We start from the raw sequence: 19,707 nt of genomic DNA, 5'->3' as shown, positions 1-19,707 counted from the left end.
TAACTTTTTCCTGTTAACTTAATTTTACTCAGATAGTCAGTGGCACTTATCTGGGTAAAAGTGCCACTGAATGTATAAAATTATCTGGCTAACTTTGCTGCTTACTGTGCCATTGAATATCTGGCTAACATTAGGCCTGCCCTTCACGCCAGTCAGACTTGTCTGGATATCTTTGGCTGAACAGCACTCAATTCAGCACTGTCTGGTTAAAGTTTTGCTGTGCCCCTGGAGTACTTCCAGCCCTGCCTTTTCTTATTGATTTTTCCAGACAAAATGTACCCACTGAGCAGTGGGGAATTAAAAAAAATGATTTGTCCAGGTAACTCTTGAAGTTACTTGGACAAATCTTTTTAATATTGACTTCCAATGGGCTTCATTTTGCCATTCAAAGGGCCTGATTTTTAAAAGCATTTACTTGAGTAAAACTGGGCTTTATTTGAGTAAATGCACTTTACTCGAGTAAGTGGGTTTTTGAAAATTGCTACAATATATGCCATTGAATTGTCCATAGGATTTACTCACATAAATGCACTTTACGTGAGTAAATAGCATTTGAAAATTGCTACAATAGTAGTTACATTTATGCGCATAACTCCTTTTGAAAATTACCCCCAAAGTGCGGACATTTCTAGAGGCATAATTTGATTGGGAACAGGAGAGGGGAAAACTTAGCCAATTGGCACTAATTTTCAGTACCAGCTGCCTAAACTCTGCAGATATCCCTGCGGACAGGAATAGCAAAATTAAATCTAGCCAGGGAAAACCCTTCTTCCCAACCTACAAATCACAATCATGCTCCCCAATCCTCGATCATGTTCCTGTCACCCTTTTCCCCAATCCAGCTTCTGATCCCCTCCCCACCCTGATCAAGATCCTGATGTCCCTGAACCTTGAGCAAGCTCCCTACTACCCAGAACCCCACTGCTTCCCCCACTATCCCCTTCTGCCCAATTAGCATCTAGAACACCTGAACTCCCCTGCTCAACTACCACTGTCGTCACAAGGTGGAGGTATAGCTTACTTCACAACTGCCCCAACTACTGAGCTCCAAATGAGGCCAGTAGGCATTAGATAAAGTCAATGACCTGCAACCAAGATGGTGTAGTAACAGACGGCAAATGCCCTGGCCATGTGGATTATTGTTATAATTTAAATTGTATTTATTTTAGGATCTTGTTTTCCATTATATTTTTCAAAAGTGAACAATTGACAGGAATAGTCTAAACAGACGAATCAGTGAAGTAGGAAATTTCTAGTATCCTGTGTTCCAAACAATCAGATTGCCTCATAATATCTTAATTGATAATAGTACAAGAGTAACTTTTACATAAATTAAGTGTATCTTGGTTAATAATTAAGAACAATTATGAGATGAGTCAAGAAGCATCTATTACTTTAGTGGTCAACAACACAAAAGTATGGCAATTAAACATAGGAAGGAAGAAGGCACACAACCTCATTGCTCTCTTCTGAGAAGTCTAAAGTAATCAGGATTTTTTTCTAATTAATGCATTTTATTGGTATATGAGAGGTAAATCATTTTCTTTTACCTGGAAAGCCTCCGAATTTGTTGCAATGAAGCAAATACCTACTACCTACCTATACTGTAATTCTAACCTGTTGCTTTCCAGAAAGACTATACTGATTTAGAAGAAACTTGTTTTGTAAAAGACCTTACACTGTAACAACTAGTATGCAACAGTTCATATTCTGGGAGCTGTTTCAGTGAGTCACTGTTGTATGTTGGTCTGCACACCTGTGGACAGAAATTTCCCTTTCATCTTTTATTTTAATTTATTTTATTTTGATAGTTATTTTCATCTGAAGATTATTGTAGTTCTGTAGTTTTATGCTGTTTGTAAACCGCACCATCCAGAGACTTCTGAGAGTAGGCAAGGGAAGAAATAAATAAAAATATATATATATAGCAGTAATGCAAATGTCACCACAAAAAGATAGAAAATAAATAACCAAATCAAACATCCATCTCATACCTCAAATTCATTATAAATTAGTGAGAGGACCTTCATACCTGGCACAGCACTGCAAACAGATTAAACAGCGAGACCTTGCAAAATTGTACTCATTGGTCCAAACAAATTGGTGCACGTAATATACTGTGCATTTTCAGTGTCCTTGCTAAATATTTCTGTTTCAAACAAATTCCATACATCCGTTTACTTCATTAACATTCATATGATCGAACGGTGATGTTAAAAACACAAAAGCCTTAGCTTAGCAGTCTGTAAGCTGTTATAAGGAGTCCACAAAACAATTCGCTGGGCACCCAGCCACCCCCACTAGCTTAAAGTATAGGAGAAGACAGAAGCAGCGCTGGATCACTGGGAGCAGGTGAGTTGATACCTCGCTCCCGGCAGGGGTTTTTTTGGGGGGGTAAGTGGGTGAGATGGGGGGCTCTGGAGGGATGTGGCCGGGGGGTGCACATACACTGTGGGTAGGTGGGAGGGAAGGGAACCACATTCAGATCTATGTTACTGGGAATGGGGGGCGGGGGGGAGGGAGCCAGCGACCTGCCTACTATCAGGAGTATTACAAATTTAAGGAGTGGTTTGGGTGTAGGGGGTGCACAGCCCAAGAGGCCCAATATATGTAATCTGGGGATCGGGAGGGGAAGACTCGAGACACTGGCCCCTTTATTTATTTTCTGTTTCTCCTCTGACAGCGCTACTTACCCGGGTATGTTTTAAAGATACCCGGGTAATTCGGGAATTATCTGGCCACACTAGGCTGGTTAACTTTAGACCTAACCAGCAATACTGAAAAGCTGGCCAGTTAGGCTTACAGTTAAATGGCTAGCAGTAGCCGGATAACTTTAGCCAAGTATATTCAGCGGGAGGTTTATCCCACTGAATGCATGTGACAAGGGTAATCCTTTTCTTTGAAGTACACGCAAGGTAATTTATAATTCAGGGGCCGTGTACACTGGTTTTCTTCACTCCCCTCCTTTATCCCCGAGGTGTGGGTCCTTTCTGTGGGGAGAAGCTGATGTTTATGGCCCAGGTGGTGATGTGCTTTTCCCTAACACCTTGTGTGTAATTCCCTCTGTAACCTGTGCTGCTGTAGTGCTGCAGGGACAAAATGCACAGGGCACAGAACTGGGTGTTCAAATAATAGCTTACTGATTCTTCCAAAAATTAAATCAATATCCAATTCTGAATAAATGAAATTACAGCTGACTGTCTTTCTGAGGTGTAAGTGCGGCTCCGGTTCCTTACCACTGAGGGTATGAGTCCAGTAATGGGGGAAATCCTGCTCTGTGCGGGGGTCCCCTTGGAACATAGAAAAGTCCTTCCTGTGCCCACGGATGTTTAATCCTTTTACCCAGCCTGTGCCTGTGTCCTTGGGGGGTTAAAGATCAGGTTGAGGCCCTTCAGATTTCTTCTCCTTCTTCCTTATAGTTATTGGACCTCTCTGAAGGAGGGATCTGATGGCAAAGTTCAGAACTGTGCCTTCAAGCCCAGCTCCACGCAAGGAGGGGTAAACAAAAAAAAAACCCTCCTGCCAAACCAAAAATAGAATAAGTCTCTCACAGCCCAAAAACGCTTCTCTGAAGCGGAATCACTGTCTCTCTCCTAGACAGGATTCTGTCAGGCCTTCAGTGTCCTGGCATCCGGATCAGGGGAGCTGCAGTCACCAAAAGGATCAGGCTTCCACTCCAGTAACTTCTCTCAAAAAATAACAAAAATCTTAACAAAATATCTTCTTCTAAAATGAGAACAAGCTCCAGACAGGCAGGTAGTACCTAGGAAGGAATAGCCTCTAAAAAATATAGAGCCGTGTGGGGAATAGGCCTTGTTCTCAGATAAAGCTCCTCACTCCTCAAAAGCTGAACTCAAATGCCACACCTCTTTCTGTCTTAGTCCCTACGTATAATAAAGATCTACCCACTCCGGCATTCTCTGGAGGAGGTGCTGAACTGTGGTATACTACTTTCTAGCTGGTTGCTAGGGACATCTAATGGCTAACCCAGAGGGATGCCACCCAAGTTATCCGGCTAACTTGTCCACTAACCGGCCTACTCAATATGGACCTCATCTAAGTTTAAGCAACCTAGGGTTCTATGCAGTGGTATCTGTCCACACAGAAATCAATATTCAAAAGCGTTTGTCTCGCTGAGTTTGAGACAAACCCCAATTTTTAAATTTCCTGCCTTGTCAAATAGGTTAAGTTATAGCTGGATAGAAAAGAGGGAGGGCAGGGCATTCTGTGGGTACGGCCAAAATGTGTCCAACTAGCGCTGATATTTAGCACTAGTCAGATAAACTTTAACCAGCTAACGCTGATCAGAAAAAGCACAGACCTAAAGCTGGCTGGGTAAGTAAAAAAAAAAAAAAAATGCTTTATCCTGCTGCTCCCTGCCATTCCCCCAAATTTAAAAAAAGAAGGTTGCAAACTGTAGTGACTTGTTACTTACCAATGCTCTCCTGCAAGTTTAAAACCAAAGGTTGCCGGCCAGCAGCCCATTCCCCCCAGTCTCCTTAAAAAATAGAATGCCACTCCCCACCCTCAAAATGCCCAAAGGCTTTCCAGGGACCAGGCCTTAGATATTCTCTGGAGTCAGGATTGGTTGCTTTCATGACAGCTGACCGGCACTCAGTTCTCAGCGGGGTCTGGGCCCTTCACTGACCTGTCAGCTGTACTGGCACTCAGATATTCTCCCCGAGGGAGGAGATGAGAGCTTCTGCCCCTGCTGAGATACTGGGAGGCTAGTGAGGGTTTGGGAGGCAGGGTGGTGGGTGGGGAGCATACCCCACTTTTTTAAAGAAAGGGAATGCAAGAATGAGCTGCTGGCATGCCACCTTTTTTTTTTTTTTTCAAATTTAAGGGGGAGCAGGGGGATCGGGCTGCTACCGCCTGCAACCTTTTCAAAGAAAATTTCAGGGGGTGCGGGAACCGCTCCGGCCCACTACATTATTCTTCCAGATATTCAGAAAGCCATTGAATATACAGTTTGGAAGATCTGCATAAAGGAATGGAGTACAGAAAAAAAAACAAAAAACCAAGCACAAGTGGAAATAAAGCAATGAATGATAAGAAAATGTAAATCAACCAACTAAAGTTCCAAAGGGCTCTCGCTGACAAGAAAAGTGTATTGGATCTTCACGACTACAGTAGCAAACAAAAAATTAAAAGCTAGGCTTTTTTAAAAAAAACTTTATTTTCTAAACGTTGTATTCTTTTGGTAGAGGTCTTCAATACCAAAGATTGACCTTTATTTGTTTAAATACTGTTAAGTATGGCTCAGCATATTCTAACTTAGGTCTTGAGTAATGATCTAATTATGAGTCCTTCACCATGGGAAGCATTACTTATGTAGCATATCTAACATGTCATGCTTTCTATTAAAAGACTTTTTGGTATTTCTAGGATTTCGCCAAGGTGGAAAAGAAAGGCCTGTTGTGTCAAACCGTCCTCCATACATCCCACAAAAACAACCCAATTCAGACCAATGTGACTCTAACTTATCATTCGATGCAGTCACAGTGCTAGGAAAAGAGCTCCTGTTCTTCAAAGACAGGTACGGTTTCAGTCACTACATGGCAGCACCACACGGCTATGAAAAAGAAAACCATGAAATTGTTTAAACGTTCTGTTGCGAGCTATAAATATATGAAGGGAACACTGGAGGAAGTTGTATTGTATAGAATCCATAAAAAAGAAATTGGAAAATGTAAAACCTAGCATAAAAACCACAATATTGCATAAGATTGAAAAAAACAAAAAAGTATGGTTAAATGAAAGAAAGAATCACTATGCAGCCTACATACTAATGAACGTTAGAGAACATGTTAAATGAGGGTTACTGCAGAAGTTATCTAATGCCTATGTTTTACAAGTGTTTACATGTGCTATTTGCATGTGTGTTAGTGTTATCACCAAGAAACTGCTAGTAGTGCTAGCGCACAAGCAAATTAATCCCAACAAATATTTAAATTATGTCATTAGCTATGGACACTGGACATAGTATCCAGTGTTGATACGTAAAAGACTTAATGTGGCCTACTAATTCTGGAACAGTTAGCTAAACCCCAGGAGGGATAGTTAACTTTTGCTGTTTTGGTGAGTCGTGCTAATATGGGTCTTATGGGCCACCTCCAGAGGTTAAAAGCAATCTTCCATGCCCCAAAGGCAGAGCAGAATCCTGAATTCTGGACCTATCCACCCAGCCAACCTGGGGGGAGAGCGCCTTACTTTCTACTGCCTTAGCCTCCCACCTTCATAGGGCACCTCATACCGGCATATTGAAATGTGAACCATATGTTGAGCGATGTGCAATTCAACATGCGGCATTGCCATTGCATTGCCATTTGGAGGCAGGAGCCTAAGCTTTCCTGCCAGCTCAACCTAGGGAGGGACTGGAGGTTTAGAACTGGTGGTCACTTCTTTTGGCATGTGGGTAGGGGGATCCCTTCACTAACCACTTAGGGCTGCTTAGGAGAGAGAAACCTGAACTGTGGAACAGGGAAGTGTCACCATCACCTCACGCTCTTTGCCGAAGCCATTTTAAAATCGCCAGGTTCTTCAACTCATTAGTGTCATGCATCCCATATTAAAACTGGAAGATAATAGATTTATGTACTGATTCTAATGTGTTTAGACCCCTTCACAGCAGGCTTCTTATTTTTGATGAAGCATATAAAATGAGCAAAAGAATAATGCTCTTTGTTCAAGTTTTTCAGCAATGCCCCATAAAACTGATAATCTTACAATTTAGTGGTAAACAGTTTTCTAAAGTGAGTGAAGACATGAAGATCATGGTGTGTCAACCAGAATGATGGTTGAAGTAAGCTATTAGGTCCAGAGATCTGGGGAAATCTGTATAGCTTTCCTGGTTTTCTCTTTATTTAAAAAAAAAAAAATGTTGGGGATAACGGTATCTAGGGTATTGACTATCCACCCCTCCACCTACATTAATGTGTCTCTTCATGCTTCCCCGTGGAACAAAGTACGTTCAGAAGATCTAACCCTGAGGTCAAGGGAAGAGGAGTGGAGGGGAAAGGAGATGAAAGAAAGATTGTTGAGCATGGTGTGACTGAGATGAGTACAGCTTAGCAAAGCCCTAAAGAGCCGAGGAGTTTAGGGGGGGGGGAAAAAGGTCTTACAAGGGAATCTAGTCTGGGTGTTCCAAGTCCTCTGCACTTTCAGATGAAATAATATCACTGGGTACAGAGTATATGCTCATTTGCCTTTCCATGTTAAATATTGGTCCATAATTTAGAGCCTGTTTTACTACTCCGTGATCACATTCAGGGAACTAATAGGGCTATATGATACTAGCCATGGAGTCCATATTAAGCGGCATTTAGCTGGATAAATTGTGAGTAAATGCCGACTTTTGGATATTGTTGCCAAAAATGTAGCCAGATAATGGAAGAGCGCTCTGGGGGTTTTCTGGGACAAAATTGGGTTAGTCAGATAGTTGTGTGGCTAACTCTGACATTCAGAGATAGCCAGATAACTTAGCCAGCTAACTCTCATCATGCAATAGCCAGGCAAACTTATCCGGCTAACTTTAGTCTATTCAATGGTTGCACCTGCACCACTGAATATCTGGCCAAAGTTAGACGGATAAGTTTGTCCTTCTACCTTGCCAGTGGCTGAATATTACCCCCTGAACATTTAATTCATTTTAAACATTTTGCAAGTTCTCACAAGTCATGAATGAGGTTGAAACAGTTATTGCTTTTGAATTCAGCTATTTGGATCCATCCCAATGCATCATGGTACTTATAGCCCCAAGTTTCCTGTAAAATATGAAAAAGCAATGTGGCAGCCATGTTAATTCACGTAGAAATAAAAGCCAGAAATCAAACTGTAGGTGATACTTTCTTATATACTAATAAACATATATTACCTACAACTTGTTTTGTTTTTTGACCTGTAAAATATCAGACTATATGTGCATGCTGCACTGGGATGGATCCAAATACCATTAACTTTGAAACTTCGCTGGGCAGGTTAAGTTTTCCAATCCTACCTAGCAATCTTACTGAAATTAGAGAGGTTCAAAATACATAATTATAAGCATATGTAATTTCTCCAAGCTTACTTTGTTACATATAATAAATTGTGCTCCATGGTGAGACCGCACCTTGAATACTGTGTACAATTCTGGTCGCCGCATCTCAAAAAAGATATAGTTGCGATGGAGAAGGTACAGAGAAGGGCAACCAAAATGATAAGGAGAATGGAACAGCTCCCCTATGAGGAAAGGCTGAAGAGGTTAGGGCTGTTCAGCTTGGAGAAGAGACGGCTGAGGGGGGATATGATAGAGGTCTTTAAGATCATGAGAGGTCTTGAACGAGTAGATATGACTCAGTTATTTACACTTTCGAATAATAGAAGGACTAGGGGGCATTCCATGAAGTTAGCAAGCAACACATTTAAGACTAATCGGAGAAAATTCTTTTTCACTCAACGCACAATAAAGCTCTGGAATTTGTTGCCAGAGGATGTGGTTAGTGCAGTTAGTGTAGATGGGTTCAAAAAAGGTTTGGATAAGTTCTTGGAGGAGAAGTCCATTAACTGCTATTAATCAATTATACTTAGGGAATAGCCACTGCTATTAATTGCATCAGTAGCATGGGATCTTCTTAGTGTTTGGGTACTTGCCAGGTTCTTGTGGCCTGGTTTTGGCCTCTGTTGGAAACAGGATGCTGGGCTTGATGGACCCTTGGTCTGACCCAGCATGGCAATTTCTTATGTTCTTATGTTCTTATTTGTTTTGGTCCTCCTTTCTCATTGATTAGGTCATTTTGGAGAAGACAGGCTCAGCTGAAGGATGTTAGACCAAGCTCCATTACAAGTTCATTCCCACAGCTCATGTCAAATGTCGATGCTGCTTATGAGGTTACAGAGAAAGGAACAGCATACTTTTTCAAAGGTATTTGAAAATCCATGTCTAAGGAGTTTAGCAGAAATAATTAATGGCTAAATTTAACCCTTAACCTGACAAAAAAATGGCCACACCTGCTGAGAGAGCATACGCATCGGGAAAACAGCTCATATTCATTCAAGCAGGAAGAAAATGCTAATTTAGCTGAAATGCAGCCCAGGTTCTTGGGAGCTGAAGGGCACTGTGTGAAACAATCCTGAACAAAGTAGGCAAGGATCGTATTCTATCTTACTATAGTATATATCACATTTCCTCTTTTTCAGGCCCTCATTACTGGGCAACTAGAGGATTTCAAATGCAAGGCTCCCCTCGGACTATCTCTGACTTTGGGTTTCCAAGTAAGGTGCAAAGAATAGATGCAGCTGTCTACCTAAAGGATTCTAAAAAGACACTTTTCTTTGTGGGGAATGAATATTACAGGTACATTGATTGCAATTATTCTTTGAAAGACACTGTTGAAGTTTCAGCAGAATTCCTTGATTTTACTGCTAAAGCAACAATGCTGGGTACTATTGGACAAGCCAACATTTATTGACATTGTTTAATTTTATGTACAGTAAATATTAGTGATGTACTCCATTCGCTATACTAACCGCTAATACCCTTTAAGAACCAGGACATTGCAGTTACCCCTATATAATAGAACTGTCATCTCAACCACCTTGTCAGATTTCATGACAATCCCCACCTTCTGGAGTGCACTATGCTCCAATAAAAGATGTACTAGTCTTTTCGGGGCTGGAATCACTCCAGACTAGCTCAAACATGTTTCTCATTTCCCCAAGGGCTGGATCCTTTGCTGGTGGGGGGGGAAGGGGGAGTTTACTTCCAAGGCCCAGAGTGCTAGGGTGATCCTTTGTATTTTCATTCTTGTACCTGGAAGAGGAATACTTTTCTTTCACAATGGGGCTGATTTTCAAAGCCCTACGCGCGCCGGGCCTACTTTATAAAGGCCCGGCGACACACGAAACCCCGGCGACGCGTCTAAGTCCCGGGGATTTACAAAAAGGGCGGTCCGGGGGCGGGGCCAGAGGCCTCCGGCACAGCGGCCATTTGCCACTGTGTTGGAGGATCGCGTACCGGCAGGCTGCTGGTGCGCGCAACCTGTGCCTGCCTCCAGACAGGCGCAAAAGGTAGAATAGAAATTTGGGGGGCTTAGAGTAGGGCTGGGGGGGGAGGTTAGGGGAAGGGGTGGGAAGGTTAGTTTAGGGGGAGGGAACGGGGGAAGCGCTTGGATGTCAGCACGCGTAGGGTGCACAATTCTGCGCCCCTTGCGCGCGCCGACCCCTGATTTTATAATATGTGCGCACCTGCGCGCGCATGTTATGCACATGTATGCACACACGTATTTTTGAAAATCTGTCCTGTTGTGTGCTGTGTGTGCCAAATAAAACACTGGTGCTACTGGGTTAGTGTCCAAAATTAATAGTTCTACTCTTGAAAGCTTTGCTGCAGTATGGCACAATAAATGTAATCCTCAGCGCCACAAGTCTCTCTTTGTTCACAGTTTCTTCCCTCTATCCGGCTGCCAGGGCAAGGGCAACATCCACCCTGCAGGTCTTGGCTAAGCAGAGCGCCCAGGAGGGCTAGATATCCTTAAGTTTGGTAGGGAACCCCTCCCAACTGGTAAAAATGTAACTCACAGTCTCTGCACAAAGAGTTCAAACCTGAAGGATCTCACTTGTCTCTTACTCACATTCAGTAGGATCTTTCTTTAATCTCTTTCCTCTCTCACGTGGATCCCTGATGGGAGGGATGTACACAGCAACAAGCAGCTTCAGATGTTCCTTCAAGTAGTCAGGAAGAGGGGCAGCTAAAACTTCCTCCCAGATATTCCTGAAGCATTTTTCTTTCCCCCCAAACAGAGGTAAACACCGGGAAGGTCCTGGCACCAGGTCATCTCCTTCCTCTGTCCTCGTGGAGGATGTAGAGGGATAGGTCTTCCCTAACCTGGGCAGCCCCCTTCACAGGGCTCCCTGTACCTTAAAGTCTTTTCCAAGCCCCCAAAATATTCCCTGGATGCAAGCCTACCCAGCAGGGAGTGGACAGGCAGGGCAGATCCCTGGCCTAACTCACAGATTTGCAGCAGGGTTTTTTTTCTGGAGTCCTAAGAGCAGGCCAAAAATCCAAACCCAGGAAACATTCCTCCTCCCCTCCTATAACAACTCCCCCCCCCCCCCCCCCCCCCCACCACTGCCCCCAGAGCTCTCAGGAAAGGGCTACTTAGAAAAGCCACTCAAAGGGTATGGGTCATTGCAACCCCCTCAAAGGAAGAGGCTGTAGAGAATGGTGCCTCCCCAGAGATTACTGGTAACATGACCGTAGGGTCCTTTGCATATTCAATAGCCAGCCAAGTCAGTCTTGCTTGCATGTTAGAACTCTGATTCCATTAAAAAAAAAGAAAAGAAAAGAAATGATATTAATTTAAAAAGATATTGACAAAAGAATTTTTATGTATTTATTTATTGAAATATTCTACCCGTCATATCGAAGACGCTCAGAATGTGTTACAAATGTACAGATGACACTAAAGTATTCAAAGTAGTTAAAGCACAAGCTGCTTGCTAGGAATAGCAGAAGGACCTTTTGAGACTGGGCAACTGGACATCTGAATGACAGATGAAATGAACTGTGGACAAGCGCAAAGTGAGGCACCTGAGGAAAATGATTCATAACCATGGGGTCTATTTACTAAGGTGCACATGCGTTAACGTGCGTTATCATGCATTTTTAGTGAATAGACCCCATTAGAAATAGCGCGATAACGAGCTTACAACACATGTTGATGTGTATCACAGGTGAGTAAATAGGCCCCTACACTATTTGTACATAATGCTGAGTTCCACATCAGGAGTTACTATTCAAGAGAAGAACTTTGGAGTCATGGTGGATAATACATATGAAATCCTCAGCTTAGTGTGCAACGGTAATCACAAAAGGAATAGAAAACAAAACTGTGAATTCTGGATGGGCCAGTTGGTCTGTTTTGCTTTTTTTTTTTTTTTTGCTATCATAAAACATGTTATGTAAGGACAATTCAGGTTAGGGTTCTTCATCTTAGAAAAGAGATGTTTCATAGGGATATGATAGAAATTTATAAAACGTTGAGTGATGTGAAACAAGTTACGGTAAAAGGGAATGACTATTTACCTTTTCAAATGTTACTAGAACTAGAGGACACTTCATGAGCCTAGCTGGTAATAGATTTAAAATAAAATAAAGAAAATATATATTCTTTTAGTCAACACACAATTTAGCTGTAGAATTTGTTGCTTGAAGATGTTGATAAGGACAATAATATAGCTGGATTTAAAAAAGGTTTAGACAAGTTTCTGGAGCACAGGTCCATTAACGACAATTATCAAGGGAGGTGTAGAGATTAATACCAGGAGATGGAAGTGAACAGTAGGGAATGAATTTCCCCAAACTCTTGAGTATTTCTTCCAAGCAACTCAGATTGGCCACTGTCGGAGACAGGATGCTGGGCTCGATGAACCATCGGTCTGACCTAGCAAGGCATTTCTTATGTTCTTACAGGAATAAAACAAGAGAAAAAGGATAATTTAGGGCAAGATATACCATGATTTTTTTTCCCATTATGGAAAAAAACATAGTAAATTGGGCCCTTAATGTTTCAGATCTCAAACATATTATTTAGAGATGACCTAATAATGTGCCAAAGCACATAAAGTTGAATTTTAAAAGCCCGGAGCACGCATCAGTCATAAGTTGGGCTCATGCATTTACCTGGTTCCCTTTGAGAGCTGTCAGATTATGCAATGTTTCATAAACTTGTAAAAGCAGCATTGTTCAGTGAGGCCTTTTCTTTGATGTGAATTTTATTTATTGTTTGTTACTTTTGTTTAATATTGTTTTATATTTTCTTTGCTGTAATCTGCTTAGTTTAACAACTGTTATTATAGGCCGAATAGAAGCATTTCAATAAGTAAATAAATAGATAAACAAATAAATATGTAAATCTCTCTCTTAACTTGGAGAACTGGGAATAAACCGGAAAAACTGGAAATAGTGTCAGTGCACACCCCTTTTAAAATCCCCTGATATATGCAGTTGAAGCAGGGTTTGCGCGCACATGCACGTGTCCACTCAAAATTTGATGCACATGTGTGCGCGAGCAGACTATTTTATAACATGCACACACATGCACGTGTATGTTATAAAATAGCCGTGTTTTTGAGCGTGGGCCAACGTACGTGTGCAAATATGCACACACGTACCTCTTTGACAGTTATTGTCATAAAGGGCAATTTTCAATGAACTTGCCTGTGTAAGGTCCCTTGCATCTCATTTTCTAATGTAATATAAGTATAAACTTTCCTTTTGAAAATTACCATAGGTACAAATTAACCATGGCCTGTGCACCTGCTTTTTGTACAGACAACATTTTTGTGGAAAATAATGCATATAGATTTGAAAATACAATCATAGAGGGTAACTTTCAGACCTATTTGCGTTACTGGAATTTGCGTGTAAATTGATGCGCAGAGATTTATCATTATATTTTATAAATAGTTTAGCTCGGAAAGTACATGTGCATGTTTCAGTGCATGTGAATATTTGTATTGCATTGAAAGCACATACTTTCTCTACCTTTTTTATAAACATATGTGCGTATATTTTACACAAGAAAAAAAGTGGAACTTGTTTGCATAAAACCCAGATTGTTATGTGCATGCAGGTAGATTTTAAAATATGTGCAGGTACCTGTAATCACCAGTTTGCTGATATCTCTGCCACGTCACCCAGTCTGTCTCCAGTTCACCAAGACCCTCCTAGTACTTCACTCTGAACACCCCCGAGTTCACCTTGACCTCCCAGCCAAAAGTACCAGACAAAAAATGAGTGCTATTAATGGCATTAGATAATTAGCAGGTGTAAAATTGCATGAATGAGTTGTCTAATATATTCATGTAAACATTTTATAAATAGCAATTTCTGAGTCTGCCTCTTGGCCCCATTCTTTTTTGCACAGGTAAATGTGTGCGCCAAACCAAAACTACACGCATACATTTGATGCTTATAAAATACCATATTTGCAAATGCAGACTACTTATCTGCATATATACCCTCTACCCCATCCCTGCACCGCTTTATGGTGATCACAACCTCCTTATATTAAGGAACTAATTATCCTGTTAACTTATGCTTGTTCCTGTTATGTTAATCTCTCTTTCCACGCTGCTCCTTGTTATTCCCCTCCCAGTTCGCTTCCCCTGTTAACATGCATTTTCAAGCCTTTTTGTTCAAATGTAAACCGGTATGATGTCCCCACTAATACCGGTATATAAAAGTTTCTAAATAAATAAATAAATAAATAAATATATACTATTTTTACGCACATAACTCCCTTTGAAAATGTATTCCCTAGGGTGTTACTTTTCAGGGTCACTCAAATAATCCCCTGAGAATGGATCCCCTAAATGCAATTAAAAATACACATTTTGTGAAACAGCATATATAATTTTAGTTGCATTTGGGGGAAAGGGCAATTTTAACCATATAAATGTCTTAGGAAATTGTTCTCAAGGATTTAAAGCTTCTTTCTTTTACTGGGTCTTCAAATTATAATCCAAAAGTGAAAAATAACACCGCTAATTAAGGGGGTCATTTATCAAAGGCTTATCGCATGCGAAAAGGGCCTTTTTGTATGTGACAGAATGAAAATTAGGGGAAGGGGAGGAGTTAGGGAGGGGAGGGGGCAGAGTCGGTGGTGTCTTTGCTGACGACGATAATGTTACTAACATTATCGTCGGCAGTAGCGCGCAAATACCACCACCTTTCATGGTGGCGCTATTCAGTGCGAAGGCTGCGGGCTTTCGCAGGCCCACCCCCCCTTTGCCCCTGCTCCCCCGTTTTCGCAGGACTCATCATTCTGCGAAGAATGATGAAGCCAGGCCTAAATATGCTCTTTGTGTGTTGCCCGGTTATTACAAGGACAAAATTAAAATCATGAATATGGGTAAAACTATGCAATATGCACATAAATGGGCTTTTTGCCAAGCCAATACATGGATAAACGTAAACATGTAGTTCCACTACACACATAAGTTTACCTGCATTAGGGGGAAACAATCCTGTGGATGGATTAGAGACAGAGTTTAGGGGTATGTGTGTTTATTTGTATTTTCAAATATTTATGCATATGTTCAAATATTTATGCATATGTTTAGTGAAGATTTGCTTGGGTATTTTTCTTCTTAGGCAATTTTTCAAAGAGATATTTTTCCATCTGAAAATTGATGCAAAAACCACAGGTAAAAAGCACTCACGGGCTCTGCAGCTTTGTGGCCAGTATGAATATTGCCCTCTACAGATTTTGTCAAGGATTAAACATTTTGCACAATGGTTTTGTTACATCTTTTTACAAATAAATATAGTGAGTCATTTTTCTATTTAAGCCTGAAGAATTGATAAAGAAATCTTTTACTTAATCTTTACGACATATCTCAAGCACATAGAGGGAATAAGACTTAAAAGCTTAAGGACAACTACCCTTAAAGTGTTACTATGGCCAATTAAAAATGCATTTAATTCATTTTTAAAGCACTGCTGCTGAACATTTAAGATGTGGTTTGTAACCAGTAAATTGAATCGATCCTAGACAGCTGCCTAGAAAATCATAGGAAAGCAACAGATATTGTGCAAAACCCAAAGATATCATATTTCTTAAAAATAGCCTTATTACCAGGGTATACATTGAAGGTTATTTTTAAATGAAAAAGTAGTTTCTGATTGATATTAGAATAATCTGTTCAATTACAGAAATATTATTGGAACAGTGGGCCTTTGAGTTATTAGAATTATGAAACTATTATTGACTTCTTAAGAGTCAATCAAAAGTCTTTAATTATAAAGGCGTATGACAATGAAGGCTGTTTGATAACTGTCACTGATTTTTCAGGAGTAAATGAAGGAATGCAATTTCCAAACTGGCATCATATTGGTTAAAAAAACATCACGACTGTTATGTTAATCTCTCAGGAAATAAATAATAATAAAAGTATCTAAAATAATAACTCAAGCATTGTTTTACATCATTTAACATGCAAGCAGAGGTATGTATTTTGCTACCCAGTTAAATGCATGTTGAAATGTGTTTTGAAGGAAAGCTCCTTAGCAAATTAGAGATTGATATATTGTTACACAACTGTTAAATTATATATTTACACTGGATTGTTCAGCTAAATCGGAATTCTTCACCACAGATGTTTGATGAATTCTGACTATTTTCTGCTCAACTCAAATCTTCATATTCTCCCAGTTTGGGCCCTTTCTTCAAAATAAGAGTATTGGTAGATTCATAGATAGCATGAACCTTTGGATACCTCTAATAAATATATCTTCAGATGTTTTGAATAGTTTGATTGGTAAACATTTCCATGAATCTGAAAAAATACAAAGAGACAGGAACAAACCTCTTTCTGAGTAAATTAGAGTCAAATATTTACAGATCCAAAATAAATTCAAAGAAGGTCAGAGGAGGTTCATTCATGCTTCACAGTATTGAATGGATGGATGGATGAGATCAGTAGTGTGCTATTAATTTTGTATCTAAGCACTCTTACCAGACTCCCAGCACAGCGGCCATATTTGCCGCTGTGCCGGGGATCTCGTGCCGGCAGTCAGCTGACACATGCAACTTGCGCTTGCCCAGAGGCAGGCGCAAAAGGTAAAACAAATTTTTTGAGGGGAGTTAGAGTAGGGCTAGGGGGGAGAAAGGTTAGGGGAAGGGGTGGGAAGGTCAGGTTAGGGGGAAGGCAGCGTGGCTCGGTGCACGCAAGGTGCACAATTGTGCACCCCCTTGCGCGCGCCGACCCCTGATTTTATAACTTGCGCTCGCCTGCGCATGCAAGTTATAAAATCGGGTGTACATGTGCGCGCGCATATTATAAAATCTACCCCTAAATTCTTATTTCTTTAAAAATAATAATGATTGCTATCTCACCTTTCTAAATGATTCTCAGGGTGGTGTACACCATTATTAAAATCCAGAGGCATTAAGTCCCTCCCCCAAAGCGCGTATAATCTGTGTAGATACTTGAGGTATTGGGAGATAAAGTGCCACCCAAGGTGAAAAGAAATATCAGTAGAGTAAGTGGGATTTGAACTCTAGATTCCCTTATTCCTCATTATGCTAGCCACTAGGCTATTTCTCTCAAAGACAGTAGGCCTGATTTTAGAAGGCCCACACACATAAAAAACAGGGGTTACACATGCGGCCCGGCCCTGTGCGAACCACATGCATTTTACAAAGGGCCTAGCTGCATGCGTAACCCCTTTTACGTGCAGAAGTGCCGGGCCAAGTAAAAGGGGCAAGCCGGGGAGCTTTGTCTGGGCGGGGCTGGGGGCGGGTGCAGGACATTGCCATTAAACGCTGTCCCAGAGAAGTGCGTGCTCGCAGCCAGACGGCGTGTGAAGTTTACGTCTGCTCCCAAAGAGCAGTAAGTATAGAAAGAAAAAACTTTGAGGTACCTAGGTACCTAGGTCGGGGTGGAAAGGGAAAAAGGGAGGAAGTTTAGGAAAGTTGCTCCTTAATTGGAGCGGACTGGGAGGGAACCGGGTAAAAGGCCGATTGCGTCACTGCGCGTAATTGGAAAATGCCTCCCGCGCATGTGAGTGACGCGTGCATGTTATAAAATCTGTGCGTCCATGTGTACGTGCCGGGAACCGCACACGCATGGATGTGCATACATGGGTCTTAAAATCGACCCCAATGTGAGGAAGGAAGTGAAAATTATGCATATCTATGAATTTTGCAAACTTTCCAACATAATCCTGTTGAAAATTACCTCATCCTCATCATTATTTATTTACTGCTATTTGATATTCTACTGTTTATCATGAATAACCTCAAAGGGGATTACAATAAATTTAAAGTAGCTTACATTAATAGTATTTATTTATTTATTTATTAACTTTTTATTTACCGACATTGTGAAGCACATCATGCCGGTTTACAAAGAACTCAGATGAGATACAGTAAAACAATATAGCAAAATAACAATATAACATTATAAACAATATAATATAATATTACTAACCAAAAAGAATAAAAAAACAAAATGAACAAAATAAAACAGTACAACAGCATTACAAAAATGAACCAATGGAGCAGAAGTTTAAGGGGGGAGAAAGGGGAGGGAGAGGAGGGGGAGATCAACAAACAATTCAATAGGATAAATTTCAAGCCCATAGTTGACCTTCTCGCCAAGTTGGACCCTGACACTGATTATGACTACTCTGAGGAACGTTATTACTCCTCTAGATGGACTGATTGATTCACCGCATAAGTGCTTTTCCATAATATTTTGAAAAGTAATAATGAAAGATTAAAGTTAACACAATGAAACATTTGCTCTATCTCCTTTTTTCTGGGCTGTTCTTGTAAAATTCCAATAACAATGGTTTTTTTTCCAAGCTATGATGAATCTCAAAGAAAGATGGAAAAAGACTACCCAAAGACCATTGAGGAAGAATTCTCAGGAATAGGAGACAGAATCGATGCAGCAGTAGAAGTGAATGGTAAGTATTACAGTGTGAGTGCGCACGAGTGGGGGGAGGTGTTATGGGGGAGGTTTTAACAAACTATAAAGAAAATGTAAATGCAGCATATTCCATTGCATGAAGACATAATGATGATCAACAACACATTTACTAAATTAGACAAAGACAGAATATAAACTAATAACACATTAGCATCTATAAGTCCTCAAATAGGAGGCCCAAGATGATAAAAAAAAAAAAAAGAGAGAGAGAGAGAGATTTTATATTAAACAGAAAAGGAAAGAAAGACAGCTTTTTTTTTTTTTTAACAATTTGTTTTCATTGCAATTAAATTCTTCCCCACTAAGATACCAGAGTTTGTTGGACTGGTGATTCAAACACTAGCTAGACCATTTCCTTGCTCTTCAAGAATGAATCCAAGTGTTTGGGAGAGTATAATGTTTTAAAAATGTATTTGTATATATAAAGGTTTGTGTTATTGATACGTGAGTTTCATTTGTATTTTATTTGATCTGTATAATTTTACTTTGTACACTGCCTTCGGCGACCCTCAGGAATGGGAAGGGGAATAATAATATTTAAATAAAGAAATAAAATAAAATGTTAATTCAGGTGATAATTATATAGTAGTTTGCATACGTGGGCTGGCAAATACACGCGTGGTCAGGGCGGAGCATGGACGTTTCTGGATTTCCATTTCAAATTAGCTTCTAAATACGTATACAAGTGCGCTGGGTCCCCTCCCGCCTAACTTTTCTTCTGCTATGGAGAATATATAAGACAGAAAATAAAGATGAATGGCTAGATCGGCGGGTTTTATGGGTCGGGGCTAACAGGGAAGAAGGGAGGCTATTAGAACTGGTAATGGCATCGGCGTGCGAGGGTTTTATAATCCCCCTCACTTACGCGGTAGAAGCGGCATTTGTGCACATAGGTGTGATTCCACTTAAAATTGCACACAAAAGTGCGTGCATTCAGGTTATTTTGTTACATGCATGCATATACATGCATATGTCAGAAAATGACCGCGTCCCTGGGCACGGGATGATGAATGCATGCACATGTTTGCCCGTGCGCCTGTTTAAAAGTTATCGTTCCTATTTTTTGCTGTTTGATGTCCTTATTTGGGGCAGGTGTTCTGGTTTCTTCCCCATATCAAGATTTGGCTTGACATAAATGATATCACCCAGGACTGCCTAGGAAGCTGGCGTCTTCTGGGCAGTTAAGACTCATTTCATCCAAATTCATTCTGATCTCTGGACGCA

At 40.7% G+C, this 19,707-nt stretch overlaps 1 protein-coding gene across 1 annotated transcript in view; it reads left to right on the top strand.

The window, feature by feature from the left end:
* Nucleotides 1–19,707, top strand: part of LOC115092350 (matrix metalloproteinase-20-like) — a 95,474-nt gene that overhangs the window by 54,421 nt on the left and 21,346 nt on the right. Inside the window, exons 7-10 of the mRNA XM_029603151.1 lie at nt 5,389–5,539; nt 8,772–8,905; nt 9,181–9,337; nt 18,357–18,460. Coding sequence (XP_029459011.1) covers nt 5,389–5,539; nt 8,772–8,905; nt 9,181–9,337; nt 18,357–18,460 — 546 coding nt within the window. The remainder of the gene's footprint in view (nt 1–5,388; nt 5,540–8,771; nt 8,906–9,180; nt 9,338–18,356; nt 18,461–19,707) is intronic.

This window comes from Rhinatrema bivittatum, chromosome 5 (genome assembly GCF_901001135.1).
Source record: "Rhinatrema bivittatum chromosome 5, aRhiBiv1.1, whole genome shotgun sequence".
Classification (NCBI taxonomy): domain Eukaryota; kingdom Metazoa; phylum Chordata; class Amphibia; order Gymnophiona; family Rhinatrematidae; genus Rhinatrema; species Rhinatrema bivittatum.
This window is presented reverse-complemented; position numbering and strand designations above follow the sequence as displayed.